Source organism: Mus musculus, chromosome 11, assembly GCF_000001635.26.
Source record: "Mus musculus strain C57BL/6J chromosome 11, GRCm38.p6 C57BL/6J".
NCBI classification, from domain to species: domain Eukaryota; kingdom Metazoa; phylum Chordata; class Mammalia; order Rodentia; family Muridae; genus Mus; species Mus musculus.
The window spans coordinates 46,828,630-46,851,620 of record NC_000077.6 but is presented as its reverse complement, the minus strand read 5'-3'; the positions used below and the strand labels follow the sequence as shown (position 1 = coordinate 46,851,620).

The following is a 22,991-nucleotide window of genomic DNA, read 5'->3' as shown; positions in this document are numbered from 1 at the left end:
CTACTCCTCAAGTTACTTTCTATCATACGTGCTCTAAAAATCCCCAGACTAGCAGCTCAATGGTGCCCCATTTCCTGGGACCGCTCCTGATATGCAAGAGCCCTACCGACCTGTACTTGTGCATTCCCCACCCCACCCATCCTTTTAACTTTCTTCTTAATATAACCTTTGCAGTCCATCAATTTCATTGTTGGAATCCATGAGGTGAGAACTTGAAAGCTGGGTCTGGGTAACTTTGGAGGCCGTTGAGTTTCTGGAATTCTTAGCTCCCTGAGAAAGGACCCATTCTCAAAACACCCCCAATGTTTCCATATCACAAGTTTTATGAAAAGATATACACAGAATTTCTGAACTTCTATTTCTTTCTTTTATTGTGCCTTGGGGACATCACAAATGTTCCAACCATTTGCAGTCATAAAGTAAAGAATAAAGATTAGATTTATTTAAAAAAAAGAAAGAAAGAAAAAAAGAAAGAAAGAGAGAGAGAGAGGGAGGGAGGGAGGAAGGGAGGGAGGGAGGAAGGGAGGGAGGGAGGAAGGGAGGGAGGGAGGGAGAGAAAGAGAGAGAGAGAGGGAGAGAAAGAAAGAAAGAAAGAAAGAAAGAAAGAAAGAAAGAAAGAAAGAAAGAAAGAAAGAAAGAAAGGAAGAAAGAAAGAAAGAAAGAAAGAAAGGGTCATGCTAACTTCAATCTGCCTAGAAACAAGGCATAGAGCTCTCTTCCTCTTGCTACACCCCAGAGTCCTGCGTGGCTCTTTGGCACATAGGAGCCAACTGACAGGCCTTTAGTGGATGAGTGCATGTAGTCAAGTCAAAGCTATCTTCCAGCCTCCTAGTTCCACCCATACTAACCAGCCTGAGTTTTGAGTAGCCTTGTATAGATCCTGGAACATATAAATGAGTCCTTACATTACCAACTTCTTTTTCACGGACTGGGCACATTACCCAGTTCCAGACAATGAGACATAAAGGTCAATCTTCTACTAGCTTTGGTGAGATAGTTCACTTTTGCATAGGGTCACATCTGGGGGAAATTCCCACTAGCCACCCTCTTCCTTGCCTGTGATACATTGTGTGAATGCCTAGCAGAGCTGTGGCAGCCATTCTGCAACCATGAAGTAAGAGCCAAGAAAATCATAGAATCATGGCTCAACCCATTGAAACTAATAAACCAAACTTGGAACAGCCTTATTCCCAAACTTCTAGTTACATGAAATCAAGCCAGTCTTTACTAACTTGCTACTAATTTTGTATCTTCTTCCTTGCAGCTGAATACAACCTCATGAAGACAATAAATATTTTACTCATTGATAGGGGTCTTCCATTCTGTTTATAAAGGGGTAGATCTTATACCTATTAGAATATATATACACATATATATGCATATATACATACATGTATTAGAGCCTGGCTTTTACTTGTGTGTGTATGCATGTGTGCATGAATATTTGTATGTGGGTGGGCACACGTGTACACGTATGTGTGAAGGCCAAAGGTTAACATTGAGTCTCTTTCTCATCATTCTATACCTAGTTTTGGAAGCAGGGTCTCTGCCTGAATCCAGAGATTGCTGATCCATTTTATGTAGCTCTCAGGTTTGACCTCAATATCTGCCCCCTCTTCTGCCTCCAGAGTACTGAAATTATGGAGAGCCTTTCTGTGGTTGTTGGGACTCTGAACTCTGCTCCTCCTGCTTGTGTAGAAAGCACACCATGCACTAGGCCACCTCCCAGCCTAGCTTTTACTCACTTTAATGGGAGTCTTTCATAATAAGTGGTCATTATCTCATTTCTCAGATTTTTTTCTTAGCATTTTATCGATCATTTCTTTGAGCAAAGTCATTTGGGAGCACTAAAAACACAAAATCTTGCAACTTCAGGCCAAGCCTTAACCTGATTAATCAACATTACTGTCTGGGGCAAAGCTATGTTTGTCAGAACAGTGGTTTACAAGCACTGGCACCTTCAAAACTCCTGATGGCCGGGGCTCCCCATGTCAATTAAATATTAACCTCAGAGGAAAAGCCACACAATCGCTTTTAAGTCCCCCAGATGGTTGTGGCAAGTATGAAAATCAATGCCTTGGACCAGAACTCCTAGGACCAACATGCTGAAGATCTTACAAGTGACACTGAAGGTTCTGATCCAATCGGGTTAGAGTAAGGCCTATGATTCTGCCTTCCAAGGAAGTGAGCCCCACATTTTGTTGACAGGAAGGTTCTAGAATTTAGATCTGATGGTAATCTAATCCTACACTGAATTTCAGCAACTGCAGAGTCACAGGAAAAGAGTGATCACTTCTAGCCTACAAACCCAACTCCCTCAATCTGATGAACCCCAATCCTCAACGAGAGGGTTTCCAAATTTTCACCAGACGGACTTCAAACCCTCGTACCTAAGATTCTTAAATCTGTTTACCTGAAAACATCTTTCAGACCCAGCATGGTCAGATAAGACTCAAGGGGTGCTTGTCTCTGACCTCTAGCGTGGACATAGACTAAACAGTCATCAGTCTTTCCCAGGACAAGTCAGAGGATGCTTCCCAATATGCTAGCTTTAGGAATTTAAAACTGGAAGTCCTGGGCAAGCCTACACACATTATCCCCATAGCTAGTAGGATAAGAGAGCAACAGAGCAAGCAGCCTGGCCATGTGTTTGCACACTCCAGTTCCTCTTTCAGGAAGCAGCAGTTTATCAGAAGGTGCTGAGAGAGATGGCATAGTACGTATAGTTAGGAAAAGAACTATTGAGGTGTGTGGCTACACTAATAAGAACATAATGGACTGGTGGATTTAAGTGAGCATGGGATGGGGGAGGGCTGGCAATAACAAGGCAGAACCTATAAACTTGAAAAATGTTCAAGAATCACGTTAATGACATTTCCAGACTCTATTATAGAGGGCACAGTTCAAGTCAACCTCCCAGCATTGGCCTGCTTATTGTCTGGCCCAGAGCAATGCATCACCCCCTTTGCTAGCCTCAGTTTCTTTAGCTGAGAATGAACGTTTGAGGGGAAAGCAGTATAAGGGTCCCTGGCCCCGCTACTACATTCTCAATATGAATAATGTGCACAGGTCCGGAACAGAGCGTTTTCGCTTGCAACCAACCTTCTGTTCCATGAGCAATCGGCTGGGGCTTCCCAGACTCCTTCAATACAGCACTAGCATTCCTTTTATTTGGGAACAGTTCCCCCTGCTGTCCTCTGATGCTCAGAGCAATAAGAACTCTAGGCATTTTTTTTCCCTTTTTAAAGACTATATAGCATGTTTACAAAGCTAAATGAAACTCTATTTACAGATTCTGTCCTGTGGTTTCAAGTGGCTTCCTCCTCCTCCTGCTCTAGTGTCTACCCAGGGAGCCCACTTCTCAACTTTCTGTTTTCTTTAGAGAGACAAAGAGTCTCCCCAGCCAGCCATTGCAAAATTCCTGTTAACCCTTCATTAAGCCTGCTGACAGCAGGCCTCTGAGTTACTTCCACACTTTGCTATTTAAAGGTGTCCCACCTGGCTTCATTAAGGCTCCTGCCAGGTTCTCCTCTGCTGCTTTCTCTGCAAATGCAAATTGGGTTCTGAGTCAATAACTCGGGACAGGGAAGACTGAGCTGCAAACAGGGTGAGACACAGTCAATACATTCAAACTGCCAGCGATTCCAGTAAACTAAAGACCATTTGGGTCCAATGAAGGTCAAGGCCGGAGAAGCAGTGCATGAAGCCATAAACTAAAGTCTCCACTGGGAAGCTCAGGGTAGAGATGAAAGCATTGGACATACCCAGCACTTGAGAAATGGAGGCAGGAAAGTCAGAGTGCCAAAATCATCTTCACTACATAACAAGTTCAAGGCCAACGTGGAACACACGGGAACCTATCTTGAAAAAGCAAAGCAAAACAAAAAGAGAATGGGGTCCTTTAGGCTTGGTTTAAGGCCAGGCTCTGCTGCAGTAAGTTGGACTATGTGACTTTCATTGAATTCTTTCAAGTCTATGCTTCAGTTTTCTTAGCTCTGAATGAGGGGATATAAGGATGCGTCAAAGAATGACACCCTGGACTCAAATAGTATGTAAACACAAAGAGTGCTTTATTCTGTGGAAAACCAGCATGCTGGGTGTTGTGTTTTATAAAAATAAAGACAGGAGTATGTCTGGTGGATGAGAAGTCATGTGTGTGGGAGGTGGTGCCTCTCCAGTCCATGCTGAGGCATCCCTTTCTCCTGAGGGACAAGACCGTATAGTATAGAATAAAGTTTATTCGTGGTATGGGGAGGGCAGTTGTGAAGGTAATAGAGACAGAGAAAGGCAGAGAGAGAATGAGAGAGAGAGAGAGAGAGAGAGAGAGAGAGAGAGAGAGAGAGAGAGAGAGAGAAGTAGAGGCCGGCCATGAGCACATGGAGAGGGGGGAGGGGAATGGGGAAAGAGGGGGAAGGGGCAAGACGACAGAGGAAGAAAAAGAAGGTGAGAGAGCAAGAGAGAGAGGAGGGGGGCAAGCAGTCCCTTTTATAGAGAGTCAGGCACACCTGGCTATTGCTAGGTAATTGTGGAGCAAAGCTTAGACAAAATGCTAACACTGGGGACTACCATCTACAAAGATGGTATTTTTAAAGACTTAAATAATGTAAAGCACATTAGGGGAAGTCTGGGGAGGGGTAGGTGACCTCTGTCTTAATCTGTTCTTTCTAGCTCTAAGAACATTCCAGAACCATTGCTGGGGCCTGGGCAGGGCTGGAAACTGATGCTGAGGAAGTCTGGAAAGTGCTGCTGATCCCTTGTCCTTGCCTCAGGCCAGGGGGTGGGGCAGCTTCTGAGGTCTGGACTAGCTTGAACTTGCCCAGTTGTTGGAAACAGAGATTTAGGCCTAGTCTCCTGAATTGCCAATTTGAAACCTGACATAGGGTCAGCCGAGATCTCAGGATAACAAGCCTGCCTCCCTAAACTGCTTCCAGATTCAATGGCTGCTTTGAAATCCTTAACTGAGTGCCCAGAATGCAATTTAGACAGCTAACAATTGTGTTACCTATTTCATTCCAAGGTCAATGTTGAGAAACTAGGTTGCTATAAATCTCAGGGTTATAATGTGGCCTTCCCCTATACACATCAACTGTGAGAGCCACTGCAAATCAAAGCTTTTCCTTATGGAAATGGGAAACATCAGGATTCCAGTCTTCTCTCATTTAGACTTTAAACCTTTAAACTCCTTAATACTCTCTCTCTCTCTCTCTCTCTCTCTCTCTCTCTCTCTCTCTCTCTCTCTCTCTCCTCTCTCTCTCTCCCTGGTTTCTATTCCAGCACAAAATAGATACTAGAAGATTAATTACACACAGCTACCAGTTAGTTCATCCTGACTACACAAAGAGAATGAAACAAACTGTACAAACAGCCACCTCTAATCCAGGCCTTCTAGTATACTTAAGCAACACTGGATATGGCTATGTAACCCAGAGCCTTGTCCATGCTAGGCACATGCTCTACCACTGAGCTACATCCCCAGCTTGTTTTTGAATTAACTCATCATTTTATAAACCCAGTCTAAAGCGGGCTTCCTTATTTTAACCCACAGCCATTAGTTTGCTCGCATGAGGCATAGTGTAACTAAATGAATTTTTATATTTTGAATTAGACACACGCACATTCGTGTTGTCTACAATTGCCTTGGATTCTTCTACTTATTGCATTTAATGCCTGGCTGCCGAAGTCATCAGTTTGTCATCTACCCCAGGAAGAACTTCTTGTATGTGGATTTAAGAGCTGAAAGTCAGAAGCCAGGAACCTTTGGCTGCTACTGAGGAGAAACATCATAGAAAAAAAAAAAAAAAAAAAACCAGCAGAGATAAGGGTATAGCTGGTGGGCCCTGATAGGAAACTACATCAAAAGCCAGATAGATCATCTGAGAGGGGAATCCCCCTGCCTAGTGATTCAGGAAGCCCCTAATCTCTGTTCATCCTGGATTGCCACTGCAATGTCTGAGAAGAGGGAGACCCCACCTGATGGGAGCTATTACTGTGTAAGAGCTTGCTAACCCACAGGTCCCAGGCTTTCTCCTACAGTTTCTGGTTCAGCAGGTACAGAATGAGAGCAAGAATTCACATTTCTAACAAGCTCAGCAGGAGTGGTGGCTGCTCGACCTGAAGTACCTAGCTTAAAAACTGAAGAGCTGGTACAGGGGTGGGTGCTGCAGTCAGTCACCTTAAAGAATGGAATCCATCTCTGGTGGGGACAAGCTTTTGCCTTTTCCTGTAACAGTTAACCCTGTTGGGTTGGTCAATCACCTGTCTGAGAGACCACCTTTTAGGATAGCAGGTTTGTATTAAGCCTCCCTAAAGAGAAATGAGGAAAAGTAACGCCTTGCATGAGCTTCTTCTTTTCCTTCTCAGGATTCCCCTGCCCTCTGTCACTTATAGAGATGCCACCAGGCAGCTCCGGAAGTCTGCTCAGTTACCTGAATTACTCAAAAGCATAACGTTCCCTTTTCATCTTTTTATCTCTGTCCTTAGCACCATTTCCCTACTGCTTTAGGCTTCTCTCCTTTCCTTTCTTTTTTCCCTCTCTTCCTTCCTTCCTCCCTCCCTCCCTCCCTCCCTCCCTCCCTCCCTTCCTTTCTTCCTTCCTTCCTTCCTTCCTTCCTTCCTTCCTTCCATTTCTTTTTTCATTAATTTCTTTATTTATTCACTTTACATCGTGGATCACAGCCCATCCTTCTGTCCTCCTGGTTCCCCACCACACACACACACACACACACACACACACACACACAGCCCCTCCCCCTTCTACTCTTCCTATCTCCTCTGAGAAAGGGGAGGCCCTCCCTGGGTATCAGTCCACCCCTGCACAAGTCACTGTAGGGACTACATGCATTCTCTTCCACTGAGGCCAGACAAGGCTGCTCAGTTAGGGAAACAGCTTCTCTCTCTTTAAAGTGCATTTCCCCAAGTGGCTGTTTGCCCATCACTTGGCTAGCTTGCATTCAGGCCTAACTCAAAGTTCACGTCTTTGCTTTGTCGCTTTATCCTCACAATCTCCTTCCTACAGTCAGCAGTGGAGATTTAGAACTGTCCTGCTCCAGAGTTTGAGAGTTGTTTGCTTGTTTGTTCGTTTTGTTAGTTTTGAGACAAATTCTCACTATATAGTTCTGGCTGTCCTCAAATGTGCTATATAGACCAGGCCAGCCTCCAACTCACAGAGACCCACCTGCTTTTGCCTGCTCATGACAGGGATTGAAGACATGTGTCACCAGGTCCAGTACATTTTTCTTATAAAAAAAAAAACCTCCAATGAAATTGTCTTCATGCTTCCTTTTGAGTCCATTTTTTAAAATTCTTTTATTAAGTAGACTAAGAACTCTAAGACCCCAATTTTCCCAGCAACATGCGGCAACTCTAGGAGGACCACTCCAAAATTCTGGTAATAGCTCTGGTTGCATTTCTTTGGGTCCTTAAAAAATACTTGGATGTTCAACTCATTACCTGGACTAAGCATAAAAGAATAGCTAGAGGACTGGAACCTAGAGATTCCTGTTTTAAAAACTCCTCACTTGACTGCAGAATTCTCCTAAGGTTAGGGGCTGGAGGCTTATTCCTTTAATGCCTTGAACATGAGGATAGTCTGAGAATGTCTTTCAGATCTAGCTAGCTTCCCATAGTAGCCAGACAGAGTATTCTTGCTCAGACACACATTTTCTTACATTCATTTATTCAACAGGTATTTGCTCTTATTTCTCTCCTAGGGTTCATAATGGTACTAATTATTAAAGTTGTAAGACAAATTTGTTCTTCCTGTGCTGCAGTAAAATGAATTACACTTAGAGGAATTTATTTGGATAGCTTCAGTGTTTCATTTGTACACCATCCTTGTCACTGGCACCCCTGCTGTGATGGGTACCTGGCAGCTTCCAAAATCCAAACTCTCTGCAAGAGTTCAGAAGGCACTATAGTCAACTTTAAAGAAACTTGAATGTGAAAAGAAGTTAATATCATAAAAACAAAAACAAAAACAAAAACAAAAGGCAGCTTAGATACCAAGAAGAAGACAGACAGGTTAAAGGAGCTCTGTATAAATGAAGTTCAGCTACCACCAATAAAGCAGATACTGTCTGAAAAGAGAGATTTTTTTTTCCCCTCTGGATATTTCTAACTCCCTCTACTGCTGGGAGACTGCAAGAGACTCCCAAAGCTGTGGCAAGGATTTCACCATCACTGACAGTGTTCAAGCCCAGTGTGAAAAGTCACCTAGCCACAAAACAACAAAGAGGACTAAGGCACGAGGCAGGGAAAATGTGTCTCTAAAGCACCTTCATGTGGGAAGATACAACCAGACAGGACCCACAGCATCAGTAAACAGAGTGAGACTTTAAACGGAAATTACAATGTCCCCAAACTTATTTTGACAATTCAAGTGCCATTCCCTATCCTTAATCCTAAATAAAGATGGTGAGTCAGAGAGTGAAGATCCCGTCTTCATCATCCCTCCCGTGTGACATGTCATTGAGGACGCTGTCACTATCTTCAGTGTTGTCTGGCCTGTGAAACGAAAAGAAGGCAGGTTAAAAAAACAGAAAAAGCAAGATCACTGGACCTGCTCGGCTATAACACCACTAAAGCAGGCTGAGCGCACAAGACTCAGACTTTATCCTGCCTAAGCCTCCTATTCTACAGATGGGGAAACTGGGGCTATAGAGCACAGAGAGCTTTGCTAATCTTTCACAATTCACGAGATTACACCTTGCTTTGAAAAGTATGAAATCGTGATCTAAATCCATTGATATCCCAAGAGATCCCCAGCTTTGAACTCAGAAAGTCAATTTGAAGGGCCTAAGATTCCCCACATAATATTGGGTGGTTGTTAATAAATGATGTGGTATTGATGTAATTAATTATTGCAGAGACTTTTACCAAGTCTTCTCATTTCTTTCCCCTAAAAGCTATAAATAGAACAGATATTCAAAATCTATTTCCAGACACTCTTCATAGACTCTTACAAAAATCAAAGCAAACCATGAAACATGCCGGTCTGTGGGGCAAAGGAACCAAATCCCAGGAATAATATTGCAAAATACTTTAATTTCCATATTGCTTTTCTCAGTGACTCCACACAAACAATGTGCTTTTAAAATAAGCCACTCAGTGCTGAGCCAGCTTTTAGCACAGATTGTGATGGCATGCATCATCTTTTTTTTTTTTTTTTTTTTTTTTTTTGCATGCTATACTTCCATTAATACTTCCTGCTTTCCTTAGTTCTATTTTGGGCACACATGTAGTATTAACTGAGACAGAGGTTAATGTGAGTTAAATCTCCACTGCTTTTTCTGCCTCTAATGCCTTGTCTCTCCAACCCTGTGTTTAATCAGAACACAAGCACAAGTCACTAAACCACTGAGTAGTATCTAATCATGTGTAACAGGCTGCATAACCAGCATAGCAATCGGCCATGCAAGATGAATTACCTCTTGTGTCTCTGCAAACAGTTGGCTCCTGTGACTTTCCCTGAAAAGACAAGGCCTTGATGTGAGCAGAGATGCCTTGGGAACTGCAGGGAGAAGCCACCACCTTATACAGAAAGTAGACTAGCATCAGCAAGGACAGCCTCTCTCCCCTGGTTGATACTTGCTGCCTCTGGCCCTCAATACAACCCTTTCATGTCAAAGCCACTCCTGTGTTATAGGTTATAGTATAAAGCTGTTAAATTTTTAATCCATTTTTATTTAAAAATCTTTTTTTTCATAGAACATATTTGATCATTTTCTTTCTCTCCCCCAAATCTTACCAGATTTTCCCTACCTCCACCCACTCAACTTCTTGTTCTCTCTCTGTTTCTTTTTCTCTCTTTCTCCCTCCTTTTCCCCATCTCTTAAAGAAAAAAACATGGAAAACAACAACAAAAATGAAAATCAAAACAGACAAACACAAAGAAAAAATCAATAAGCAATAAGACAAAAATATAAAACAAAACAAAGAGTATATACATCCATATGCATGCACACACACACACACACACACACACACACACACACACAAAAGCAAGCAAAACAATTTTGTGTGGGCCAACTATTCCCAGGCATGGGGCCTGCCTTAGAGTATGGTTGCTATATCCAGTGACACTCCATTGGAGAAAACAGATTTTCCCACATGTGTCAACCACAGTAGCCTTTGGGTTAGGAATGGGACTTTGTGTCTACTGCCCCTCTCAGTGCTGGGATCTTGTGCAGTTTGAGTCTGTTTAGGCCTTGTGCAGGCAGTGTGCAGGCTCTCTGCATTCTGTCATGGTCTCTGTGATTTCATAGTGCATTCGGCCGGTTGTGTCTTGGAGTCACCCACTACCTCTGGCTCTTAGAACCTTTCCTTCCAAATAGATCCCTGAGCCCTGAGGGGAGGGGTCTGATAAATCCCATTGAAGGCTGAGTGCTCTAAAGTCTCTGTCTCTGCACATTGTCCAAATGTGGGTCTCTTTGGTATTTAGCATTTGTTACAAGAAGCAGCTTCTCTGATGCAGGTTGAACAATGCTTAGAGTTACTCAGTAACACAAATTCAAGTTATTTCACTGTGTGTGTATATGCATGCATGTCTGTGAATATTCATATTTGTGCTGGCTTTTATGCATATGCAGGTATCTGCGCGCACACCTATGTATAAGCATATAGAAGCCAGAAGTCAACTTCAAGTGTTTTCCTCAGGCTCTGCCTACTTTGTTCTTTGAGGAGGGATCTCTTACTGGCCTAGAACTTGCCAATGAGCCAGGCTGGCTGCCTGGACAACCCTGGAGATTTGCCACCAGTCCCTGCCTCCCGAACACAGGGATTACAGCAAATGCCTCTCTGTGTGGGTTCCAAGACTCAAATTCAGGTCCTCATGCTTAAGTGGCAAGCACTTTACTCATTAACTTACCTTGCTCCCCAGCACATTGGGTTTTAAAGCACTTTTTGTGATCTGTACCCAGAAGCATCCAAAACAGCATCTATGACTTCAGATAAGTAAGTGCTAACAGCAAGGCTCCAGGAAGTTCTAGATAGTGTTTGCAGCACTCTCCAAGGACAAGTTCAACAGAGAATAATCTCATCTTATGGCTGACTGACATAAAGCATCAATTCCCCTCTGTTTTATAACAGTCGTAGGTACCTGCTGTGTGCCTGTGTTTTATATGAAAACCATAATGCTTATTTTATAGCTCCATTTTGCAGTGGTTATAGTTTTCTGTTTGTGTTTTGAGGTTGGGAAAATATAAATCATAGGTGAAATTCAGAATTTCATAAAAACTTTAGACCCTGTCTCCTGAAAAGTATAGACACGGACACAAGAACGTGTTGGCAAACCATTTCCCAGGCCTCTCTCCTAAAGGCCCTCTGCGGTCCCTAAGCAAGCCTGCTTTAAAGGAAGCTATAAGAGCAAGACTGTTCAGAGTTTTAATCCTGTGACATTACTGAAAGTATAATACAGGGATCCAGAGATATTTTTAACTGTAAGAAAGGAGCAACAGGGCAGGAGAGATTGCTCAGTAGTCAGGAGCACAGGATGTTCTTCCAGCAGACCCAGGTTCAGTTGCTAGCACCCACATAATAGTTCATAACTGTCTGTAACTCTAGCTAGATCTAGTCAGGTCTTATGCCTTTTTCTGGCTCCCATGGACACCAGGCACACATGTGGTATGCAGACATATATGCAGGCAAAACACTCACACACATATAGATAGATGGTAGATAGATAGATAGATAGATAGATAGATAGATAGATAGATACACACAGATAAAAAAACAAATAAATAAATAAATTTAAAAAGTGAATATCCAGGCATCGTGGCATGCACTTTTAATCCCAGCACTCAAAAGGCAGAGGCAGGTAGGTGGATTTCTGAGTTTGAGGCCAGCTTGATCTACAAAGTGAGTTCCAGGACAGCCAGGGCTGCACAGAGAAACCCTGTCTTGGGGGACAGGAGGAAGTGGAAGAAGAAAAGGGAGGAGTAACAACAGGCCCTTCTACACAAGTCAATAACAAAGACAGAACAAATTAGACACAACTCGTGCATGGCATCTGTGTCCTATAAATGAATGCCATCTTGGTCTCATTATTCATCATCAAAATGTCAGCCTTACCCAGAGGACCACACACAAAGGCATTGGTGGTAATGGACTTACCTGTCACCCCCACAGTTTATGTGAGGACAGTGAGAGAACCGATCCTTTGGGGGATAAAAGGAAAGAAGGGGAAACAGAACTACGCCCCTCCCATGACACCCCCGGAGTCCACCCACAAACGCCCATCCCTGCAGGCCACTTACATCTGACCCTGCCCACTTTACCTCGAAGGAGAAACGCCAGAAACAATAACACCATTAGCACAAATCCCACACAGCAGGCAATGATCAAGATGGTCTGTCTGCTGTTGATCTGCCAAGACACAGGCAAAGTGATTGATTCCTTGCTGTGGAAAACTGCCATTTCCAGAAGGTACCTTGGGACACATCCTTCTAATCACCCACAATGTCATTACATCTCATGCTATTCTGCCCGGTGTGTCTCCAAGTCAAAACAAGCTCAGGGTTCTAAAACAGGGTTAACTTCGCCCCTAAAAGCCCAAAGTGTTTTGCCCATATCCCTAAATCATCTTACACATCAGGTACATTGGGCTATTGCACTCAGAGGTCAAGTGACTAAAAACTAATAACCATGTTATAACCTATGCTTACCATGGCTGACTTCAGTTTGTAGAGAAAACAAATAAAAAGGAAGAGGAAGCTGGATTTCGAATTTCCTATCAGGGTAATCCTAAAGGTACAACCTGGGAGCCCAGTACATCTAAGGATGTGGGAGACTTGATTTGTCCTTTTCAGTGTTGTTCTCTTATGAGCATGACTGGGCAGTTTCCCAGGGGGAATGAATACGTGGTGGCACCAGGCACTCATGGTTCATCACACAGAACACGAGAGCAGGAATGAGCTCCGTCTCTGTCTCGTTGGGATGGTTCTTCTTGCCAGCTTCATCACAGTGAAGGGCACATGGGAGATTAGAGAAGCACACCTCGGGGCATGTCCATGAAAATGTTTCCGAGTAAGATTGACTGAGTAGGGCAAACCTGCCGTGACTGTGGACTGCACCATCAGTAGGTTGGGGAGCTAGATGAAATGGAAGGGGGAAAATAGCCAAGAACACAGACGTCCATTTGTCTCCTTAGCTCCTCTTCCTTCTCCCTTCTTCTTTCTCTGCTCCCTGGCTGAGATGCTATGAGCTGCTCAGCTCCACCAGGCCCTCCAAGTTATGATGAAAGGAACCACCTAAAACCCTGAGCAAAATAACTCGTTCATCCTGTACATTTTTCTGCTTTGCTTTCTGTCAAGCAACAACAACAACAAAAGCTGTCTTAGGTTCTTCTCTTGTTCCTCTAATAAATATTTCGACAAAAGCAGCTTAAGGGAGGAAGGGTTAATTGAGGCTCACAGTCCAGGGTACTGTCCATCATGGCCAGGGAGTCGGGGTGGCAGGAGCTTGAAACTCACATCACATCCACACCCAGGAAGCAGAGAGCAAGACGCGCATGCTGCCACTCTGATCCCTCTCTCCCCGTACACTGCCCAAGGCTACAACAGGAAATGATGCCACAGTGGGTGGGTCTCCCAGCTCAGTTGGCATAATCAAGATCATCCCTAAAAGGTTTACCCAGAAACTTGCCTCACAGGTGATTCTGGGTTCTGTCAAGTTGACAATTCACATTAAGAATCACAGCTACCAAACACTACCATCAAGCTAGATACAAATGAGATTTGCCAAAGTGTCAGTACTGTTTTTCCCACCAATTGTATTTTCATTTGGAAAGATATTGTTAGTTTTTATATATAAAAAAAACCAACATATGCTATCCGTGTGACTGTGTAATGAGTTTGCTATCTTTGGCTTTAAAATTAATACATTTTTTTAAAATATTTTAAAATTTAAAAAAAAAAAAAGCTCAATGTTAAATTTAAGGAATTTAAAGAGCCATTGACATCACAACGCTTGGTGCACTGAACCAGGCATTTGGGTATCTTATGAGGGCATTCCCACTTCCCTTGCGGCAGCCAAACTATTTCCTTCCTTTCCTCCTGTCTCATTCTGTAGCACACAGAAGCGCAGAATCGCCGGAAGTAGAAGCAAAGGCATGACTGTCTCCGAGGAAAGACTGCTTTCACAGTCATCTGGCATGCCTAAAAACTTTTTGGAGCTACTTTAATTGTTTTTTGCAATAAACATAAATGAAAGGAACCCTCAAAATACAAGAGCAATGGCAGAAGCAGGTGTTGTCACTGAAGTCGCATCAATAATGCTGGGCTTCACGCAAGGGGCACATGTTGATTTTGTATGCATCCGTAAATATTTTTCTTCTTGCTTTCAGAACATCTGTGCTGTGCATGGCAAAGTAACAATGAGTAGTGCTTCTGCCGATGGTACGGGCTCACAAGTCTTTGCCCACTTCACAACAGTTACTACGCATTTTGCCAATTAGCAACATTCTATTCTCCCGAGCGCATCAGTGAAAACTTCTACTAGGGAATTTTTTTAATCCAAAACCAAATGTTCCCAGTACTTCTCAGATCTTTTACCTGATGTGATTTAGTTGTCTTCTGCAAAGACTCACTTGTTGTTAATGCTGGAAAGACAGGAAAATGTTAGACATCCTGTGAGAAAATGAGAAGGACCTCCTGAAATAGGTTCCCAAAGCCACCTGTTCAGCCAGATAATATTAATTCTGTAACATCATCTTTCTCTTTGTATAAGTGATTTATGCAAATTTGCTTTCATATTGCTCTACTGCTGCTCTCTAGCATGACCCCACAGGGACAGAACATGGGTGAAAGGTGACTCAGAGAACAAGCATTCGGCTTTGATCTCTCTCTCTCTCTCTCTCTCTCTCTCTGTGTGTGTGTGTGTGTGTGTGTGTTTCTCTCTGTATCTGTATCTATCTCTCTGTCTCCTTTGTTCAAAATTATTACAACTTTAAAAAAAGTTATTTTTATCTTACGTGCATGTATGAATGCCTGCACATAAGATGTGTGCAGCAACTGTGTCTGGATCCCACGGAGTCCAGAAGACGGGGCCATATCCCCTATAACTGGGGTCCCAGGCAGTTTTGAGCTCCCAGATATGTGTGCTGGGAACTAAACCTGGGTCCTCTGCAAGTAGAGCAAATGGTCTTAATCACTGGGTCATCTCTCCAAACACTAACATTTTTTAAAAGTCACACCTTATTTAGTGTGTGCGCATGGGAGGAAGAGGGGTAAGCCCGTGCTCACGCATACATGTGAACCTGCTTGCTTGAGTACCCAAGTGTGGTGAGGGTCAGAGGACAGCATATGGAACTCAGTTCTCTCCTTTCACCATGTTGGTCCTGAGGATCCAGCTCAAGTTCTCCGAGTTGGTGGCAAGTGCTTTTACCCACTAAGCCTTCTCAACAAACCTGGCTCTGATTTTTTTAGAAGCCCCAGCAATGAATTCAAGATTCTTATCCAGCAAGAAAAACTACCATTCATTCCATTAACAAGTATTTGCTGAGAACTTATTATTAGTCATTCTGCTAGTTATTCTCTAGACCTCTGGGAATTTACCATATAATGTATAAAAACTCAGTCTTAAACAATAACATAGCAATGTTTCAGTAAATGATAAACTCCATACCCAGCTATGGTACCATGAGTCATTATGAAGTCAAGAGATTCTGTCACCTAACATGTCTTGGCCGTCAGAATGTCACTGTCCACACATCTGATGCTGATGCTGTAAGCCTACTGTGTCACCAACTGCTTGAGCAGACAGCAAAGGCAATTCTCTACTTGATAGCAGATGGTTGTCATGGGCTTATCCACTACACTATGGCTTCCTATGTTAACTCTAACACAACACACCCTGTTTCTCTAGCAGCAGACTCCTCCATCCCGTGCTCACCATGTCTCTTGATTGTATCATTTTCTCCTCATGGGTTTGATTTGGTACCCTGTTTTCTTTCTCATGGATTATACTATGAGTAAAGTGTCTGTGAGAGGCCAAATCTTTTAAGTTCAGACTCCATTTTAAAGAACCTGACCTAAGTTAGAACTCGGGTAAACTAACAGGCTGGTACCTAGTCTTAGTTTCCAAGTTACCCCCAACAAAACCAGAGCTTAGCTCCAGTCTCTAGGCTAAACCCCAACCACATAAGTTGCCAATATACAAGCAACTGTAAAGATGGAACACTGGAGACAGGAATAGTCAGAGATTACCTAATTGTGAAGGGATTTATTTTAGCATGATAAGCTTCCACTGGGCTCTCTGGCTATTAACAGCCACAGGAATTTTCTACTGTACCAGAGTCTATCCAGGAGGATGAGGGAAGAGCCCATTGGTGTTTGCTTACAGGCCATTCCACTAGGCTCCTCCCAGGGACCAAGCTGTTGACTGCATTATCACTGCCACCCTTACGTGCTGCCAGGTGCTGGTGGTGTATAAAATGACTGCCCAGCCTGCCTCTCTCTCTCTCTCTCTCTCTCTCTCTCTCTCTCTCTCTCTCCCTCTCTCTCTCCACAGCCAGTCTCTCTCTGCTTTTCTGACCTTCTCTGCCCACCCCCCCCACCCCCAGCACTCACTTCTCTGCCCTCATGGCGCTGTTCCTGTCTGTCTACCTCCACTCCTTCTCCAGGTCCCCACACTCCTCTCTTGCCCCAAATAAAATCCCTTGATACCAGGTCTCTTACATGGCATAAAATCTCAGGGGGACACCTTGACATGGGTTCACCAGGTACCCCTTGCCACATTATATTTTGTAACAATAGGGAACTCATCTGATTTAGGATCTGAAGTCCAGGGCTGAGTAGAGAGCAAGGGTAAGAGATAGATTACAGAAATGTTTTACAGGGGATAGGAACAACAGAATATAGACATTAAATGTGGGTTGAAGAGAAATAAGAGCCTTCCTTATCTCTTAAGTTCACACCAAAAACATGAGATTACTACTTAACTATTCACAAAGACAGTGAAGAGGGGAGAACAGGGATAGATTCCTGAGGGAGACAGGTTATGAGCCACAGTCAGAGTTACTGTGTTTATTATACCAGTGGGGACACACACACACACACACACACACACACTATGTGTGCCATTAAACAGCTGATCTATTTGAATCTGAATCTATTTTCTAAGAAAAGTACAACCATAGATACTGTACTCTTTAGGAATTGTCGATACCCCAAAAGCAGTTCTCTTCAGAATGTATATCCCATGAGAAAAGGGGAAATCCTGACAAATATCAGGACTGGGAGGTGGACTGAGGAGGCAGAAGAGGAAACAAACGAACAAAAACAGAAGTGACCATCAGGGAGGCCAAAAAGTAAAAGCAGTGCTAGAAACCAGAGCACAGAAAAAGTATCCAAGAACACAATATGTTTACAATAAGATCCTATAATACAAATAGCACATAAGAAACAGAGCTGGTGGCCAGCCGGGCAGTGGTGGCACACGCCTTTAATCCTAGCACTTGGGAGGCAGAGGCAGGCGGATTTCTGAGTTTGAGGCCATCCTGGTCTACAGAGTGAGTTCTAGGACAGCCAGGGCTACACAGAGAAACCCTGTTTCGAAAAACCAAAAAAAAGGAAGAAAGAAACAGAGCTGGTGAGATAACAGGGTGGTTAAAAGGCTTGCTCTGTAAGCATGAGAACCTACATTCAAATCTCCAAGACACTGCTGTAACCCCAGGATTTCAGGAAGGGAGCAGAGACAAGCAGATCTGAGAGCTGTAATGGCTAGTTTTGTGCATCAACTTGACACAAGCTAGAGTCATCAGAGAGGAAAGAGCCTCAGTTGAGGAAATATTTCCATGAGATCCAGCTGTAAGTCATTTTCTCAATTAGTGATCAGTGGGGTGGGGGGGCGGAGGGGGGCCTAGCCCACAGTGGGTGGCGCCATCCCTGGGCTGGTAGCCCTAGGTTCTATGAGAAAGCAGGCTGAGCAAGCCATTCGATGCAAGTCAGAAGGCAGCACCTCTCCATGGTCTCTGCATCAGCTCCTGACTCTAGTTTCTAGCTCTATTTGAGTTCCTGTCTTAATTTCCTCCAATGATGAATTGTGACTTGGAAATGTAAGTCAAATAAATCTTTTCTCCCCAACTTTCTTTTTGGTCATGGTGTTTCATGATAGCAATAAAACCCTGACTAAGGGCTTTCTGTTCAGTGAGGAACTCTGTCTCAAGTCAATAAGGTGGGGAGAAACTGGGTGACAGTCACCATCCTGCTTTCACACACACACACACACACACACACACACATTCATAAATGCACAGGTACTTGTACCCACATGTTCACAAGCACGTACCACATACATATACACAAAAAGCACAGGGAGACTGAATGTTAAAATATTCGTACTAATAACCACTAATAACCACTGGATTCAATCACTTGGAATTCCTTCCCTAGCTTTCTAGCACTTAAGACAGAAGGAGAAGGTTATGTAGCATCATTGGTGCCAGAGAGCTTATTTGTTCTTTGAAGAAACTGGGTTGTTGAATTCCTGGGAGCATAAAACACACAAGGAGGGAAGGCAGCGGGGTTTTCATCCAGTAAGGACCAAGCTATTGTTGCTGTTCCTTTCTGTTATTCTCTCCCACAGCTGGAAATTGCAGGTAAGAACTCCTACCTTTGTTCTGCCAAATCCTATTGTACTGTAATCATCCATGATGGGCTCAGCTTGAAATTGAGGCCATCACCACACAGAAAGCCAGCCTGGGTCCGTTGGTTATCAGAGCTAATCTGTTTTCGATTGGAATGGTCTAACATAAGGAAAACTTTGCAAACACCAGTGCTGTAGTATGATAGCAAACAGCACTCCTGTGCCGCTCTTCCACCTTCATAAAATGTGAGAGGCCAGGGGACACTCTCTAAAGGCCACAGTGCTGGATGAGAAACAGCGACAGGGTACAGGCCAGTGGTTTCTTTCTTCCCTTTGAAATATAACTATGCCAGCCATCTGGGATGGGACTAGTGTCAGATTCCATTTTCCTGAATTCCAAAAGGCAGAAGGGAAAATGGCTATCTATGGTGCCTATTAATTTACCAAAGCACATGCTTGCCTCCTGGCTCTCGAATGATATAGATTCCTTAAAGACTAAAAATAGAACTAGCATGTGATCCAGGGATCTGATTGAATATATACCCAAAGAAAACACAATCAGTGTTTCAAAGAGTTATCTGCATTCCCAGAGTAGCCACGAAACAGAGCCAAACAACATGTTCATGTGCAGAGAACTGAACATGGAGACAGCTCAGTGGTTAAGAACATTTGCTCCTCCTCCAGAGGTCTAAAGTTTGGTTCCCAGCACCTCGACTGAAAGGTTCACAATTGCCTGTAACTTCAGTTCCAGGAGATAAACACTCTTCTGGATTCTTCAGGCACACATACTTCATACACACACACACACACACACACACACACACACACACACACACAGCATGAACTCAGACAAACACAAGGCAAACACATATTCATGAAAAAAAATCTTTAAATATAAAAATAATCTTTCATTTGTAACATGATGACATGACAAGACATTGTATTAAGTTATTTATAATAGCCAGGAGCTGGAAAGAACTCAGATGTCCCTCAACAGAGGAATGGATACAGAAAATGTGGTACATTTACACAATGGAGTTACTACTCAGCTATTAAAAACAATGAATTTATGAAACTCTTGGACAAATGGATGTATCTGGAGGATATCATCCTGAGTGAGGTAACCCAATCACAAAAGAAGTCACTTCATATGCACTCATTGGTAAGTGGATATTAGCCCAGAAACTTAGAATACCCAAGATACAATTTGCAAAACACAGGAAAATCAAGAAGAAGGAAGACCAACGTGTGGATACTTCATTCCTCCTTAGAATAGGGAACAAAATACCCGTGGAAGGAGTTACAGAGACAAAGTTTGGAGCTAAGAAGAAAGGATAAACCATCCAGAGACTACCCCACCTGGGGACCCATCCCATAATCAGCCACCAAACCCAGACACTATTGCATATGCCAGCAAGATTTTGCTCAAAGGACCCTGATATACAGAAGTGGATGCTCACAGTCATCTATTGGATGGAACACAAGACCCCGAATGGAGGAGCTAGAGAGAGTACCCAAGGAGCTGAAGGGGTCTGCAACCCTATAGGTGGAACAACAATATGAACTAACCAGTACCCCCAGAGCTCGTGTCTCTAGCTGCATATGTAGCAGAAGATGGCCTAGTCAGCCAGCATTAGGAAGAGAGGCCCCTTGGTCTTGCAAACTTTATATGCCCCAGTACAGGGGAATGCCAGCGCCAAAAAGTGGGAGTGGATAGGTAGGGGAGCAGGGCGAAGGGAGGGTATAGAGAACTTTTGGGATAGCATTTGAAATGTAGATAAAGAAAATATCTAATAAAAAATTGAAAAAAAAAAAGAAGTAAAGACAGACACACACAAATCAAATATCATGTGTTTCTGTTTGTGTGTGGAAGCTAAAAGTCTGCTTGCATAGAAGTTAAGAGTATTGTTGTGGCTGCCCAAGACTGGAAAGGTGTTGGACAGAAGAGACAAAGCTAGTAGGCAGATGCAGTTGGATAACAGGATAAAAGTTCTTTGCCACAACATCCAGCAACAGAATAACTCTAGTAGATAGCAACTGACTGAACATTTCAAAGTAGGCTCCTCTCTTTGGCTATCAGACTAGTAAAACAGCACACCCCAAGAAATTGTACTCCCTATCCAACCCCCAGGAGTCTCCTGCCTGGAGAAGAAATGTCTGAAGCCCTAGCAGTAGCCAGAGAAAGAACTTGTCTTCTGGAGAAGGACTTACAACTTGTTGGATGACCTTACACGGTTGACTTGGAGTTGAGACAGTGATGGGCAAGCAACCACACCTAGACTTAGTTGTGTATACTTCTTGCCTTGGATTAAAACCATCACTTTAGGACCCTGAAGATGGACTAGGGAGAAGAGGAGGCACCGGACCTCCCTGTCCCTCTTCTCAATGTGGCCTCACTTAATAAATCTCCTTTTTCTGCTTCTTGCTTTTACTTTAGCTCTTGAAATTGGCTTATGAGGAAGGGTGGAAGAACTGACCCTAACTTGTTGAGACAGAGGTTGTGACCCACACGTTTAGTAACAGTTACTCTGATCTTCTGCTCTCTGGAGTTCACCCAAGTTTTTGCAACTTCCTCTCTGTTGCCTTGGCTGGCTTTTCTTCTCTTCCAAATGTTATTCCCTTAATGTGAGAGAGGGAGAGGAAGTTTTCCTTTTGCCTCTCTTCATTCCTCTCTTCATCTAGCTATCATCTCACAACATTTGTAGGTGACTCAACAGGAACTTCATTGAGCCCCCACATCTATCATTTTCAATACAATAAAATATTTAATTGTCCTGGTTCAAAGAATCAAAAAGACCTATACTTGAAACTCTGGCAAATTTCTTAGCCTTTCTAAACCTATTTTGTCTATATAGTGGACAGAATAACCAGCTCTTCCCTGTGGATCAAGACAATGTCTTACAATGAAATAATGGATGAAAGTCCTGAATCCAGCTCTAGCCTATAATAAGTACTTGATAAGTGTCGTTTATTAGCACCAACTTCCAAAATTACATCTCTGGCTTTGAACTATCCCTTAGGATATAATATACAAGAAAGGACTGGCATTCCAGCAAGCTCTTGCTCAGCACTTACCCTGTGAGTAATTATTCTGAAAGAAGAGCCAATGACTAAAGGCACATATCCCTGCCCCACAACTACATCATCCCTGGCACACAGCTGACAATCAGACAGTGTTCAGAAGCACTTCAAAGTCAAGATCTACCAAAATGCATTCTTCTCCATGTGGGTTCCTTTACTAGTTAACATTTCCCATTGTTCTAGTCTTCTAGGTATAGAGAATTTGTTAGCCTGCAGTCTTGTTTTGACCACCAGACATGCACTGAATTCAGACTCCTAAATGACTTTGACCCCCACCCTTTCTATCAACAATGCTACCACCATTCTAACCCAGATGTTCTCTTATTTCAAGCATTGTAGTGGTTGACAGCATAGCCTGCCTGCCTCCAGATTTGCTCCCATCTAATAAACCCTCCACACTTTTCGAGAAAATTTTTCCTTCAGGCACAACCAAAAATGTCATTCCCTACTCTGAAAACACGCATGGTTCCAAGTACTTAGTAAATAAACTAAATAGCTTGGCCTGTGAATCAAGCCTACTTAAGAACCTAGCTCTTGAAATGGAATAGACAACATGGGTGGATGGGGTTGGGGTGGTGGGTGGAGGGCATGGAACTGGACAGGGACAAGGGTATAGGTGGAAATGGCAACAGGAGGGACAGAGGGAGAGAGTATTAGAAGAAACAACTGGGATGGGGTGGGGCATCTCTGGGATGAGCTAGAAACCAAGGGCAATGGAAACTCCCAAGAATCTATAAAGGTAACCCTAGCTAAGAATCTTAGCAGTGTAGGATATGGAGCCCAAACCAGCCATGTCCTATAAGTAGGCAAGACTTCCAGTTGAGGGATAAGGACACCAACCCAGCTACAAAACCTTTAGTTTACAATTTGTTCTGCCTACAAGATGTGCAGGATTAAAAATGAAGCAAACATTTAGAGTGGCCAACTAATGATTGGACCAGATTGAGACCCATGCCATGATAGGGAGCCCACCCCTAATACTGCTAATGCTATTCTGCTTTACTTAAAGACAAGAACCTAGCATAACTGCCATCAGAGAGGCTTCGCCCAGCAACTGATGGAAACAGATGCAGAGACCCACAGCCAGACATTAAGTGAAATTTGAGGAATCCTGTGGAAGATGAGGAAGAAAGATTATAGGAGCCAGAGAGGTCAAGGACACCACAAGAAAGCCTACAGAATCAACTAATCTGGGCTCATAGGGCCCCACAGAGACTGAACCACCAAACAAATAGCATGCATGGGACAGACCTAGGCCCTCTGCAATAGGTAAAGTTGTGTAGTTTGGTCTTCATGCAGGACTCCTACCTGCAGGAGCAGAAGCTGTCTCT

General features: G+C 43.3%; 1 protein-coding gene across 2 annotated transcripts in view; it reads right to left on the bottom strand.

Annotated features, from left to right (window-relative positions):
• Positions 1 to 7,287: 7,287 nt before the first annotated feature.
• Positions 7,288 to 22,991, bottom strand: part of Timd4 (T cell immunoglobulin and mucin domain containing 4) — a 33,548-nt gene continuing 17,844 nt past the window's right edge. Inside the window, exons 6-9 of one of the 2 annotated variants that reach the window (NM_178759.4) lie at positions 14,547 to 14,593; positions 12,273 to 12,360; positions 9,426 to 9,465; positions 7,288 to 8,502 (exon numbers count right to left, since the gene is read on the bottom strand). In NM_178759.4, the coding sequence (NP_848874.3) occupies positions 8,418 to 8,502; positions 9,426 to 9,465; positions 12,273 to 12,360; positions 14,547 to 14,593 (260 nt within the window). In that variant the 3' untranslated portion in view covers positions 7,288 to 8,417. The remainder of the gene's footprint in view (positions 8,503 to 9,425; positions 9,466 to 12,272; positions 12,361 to 14,546; positions 14,594 to 22,991) is intronic. The other variant, XM_006533479.3, reaches the window with a different exon arrangement.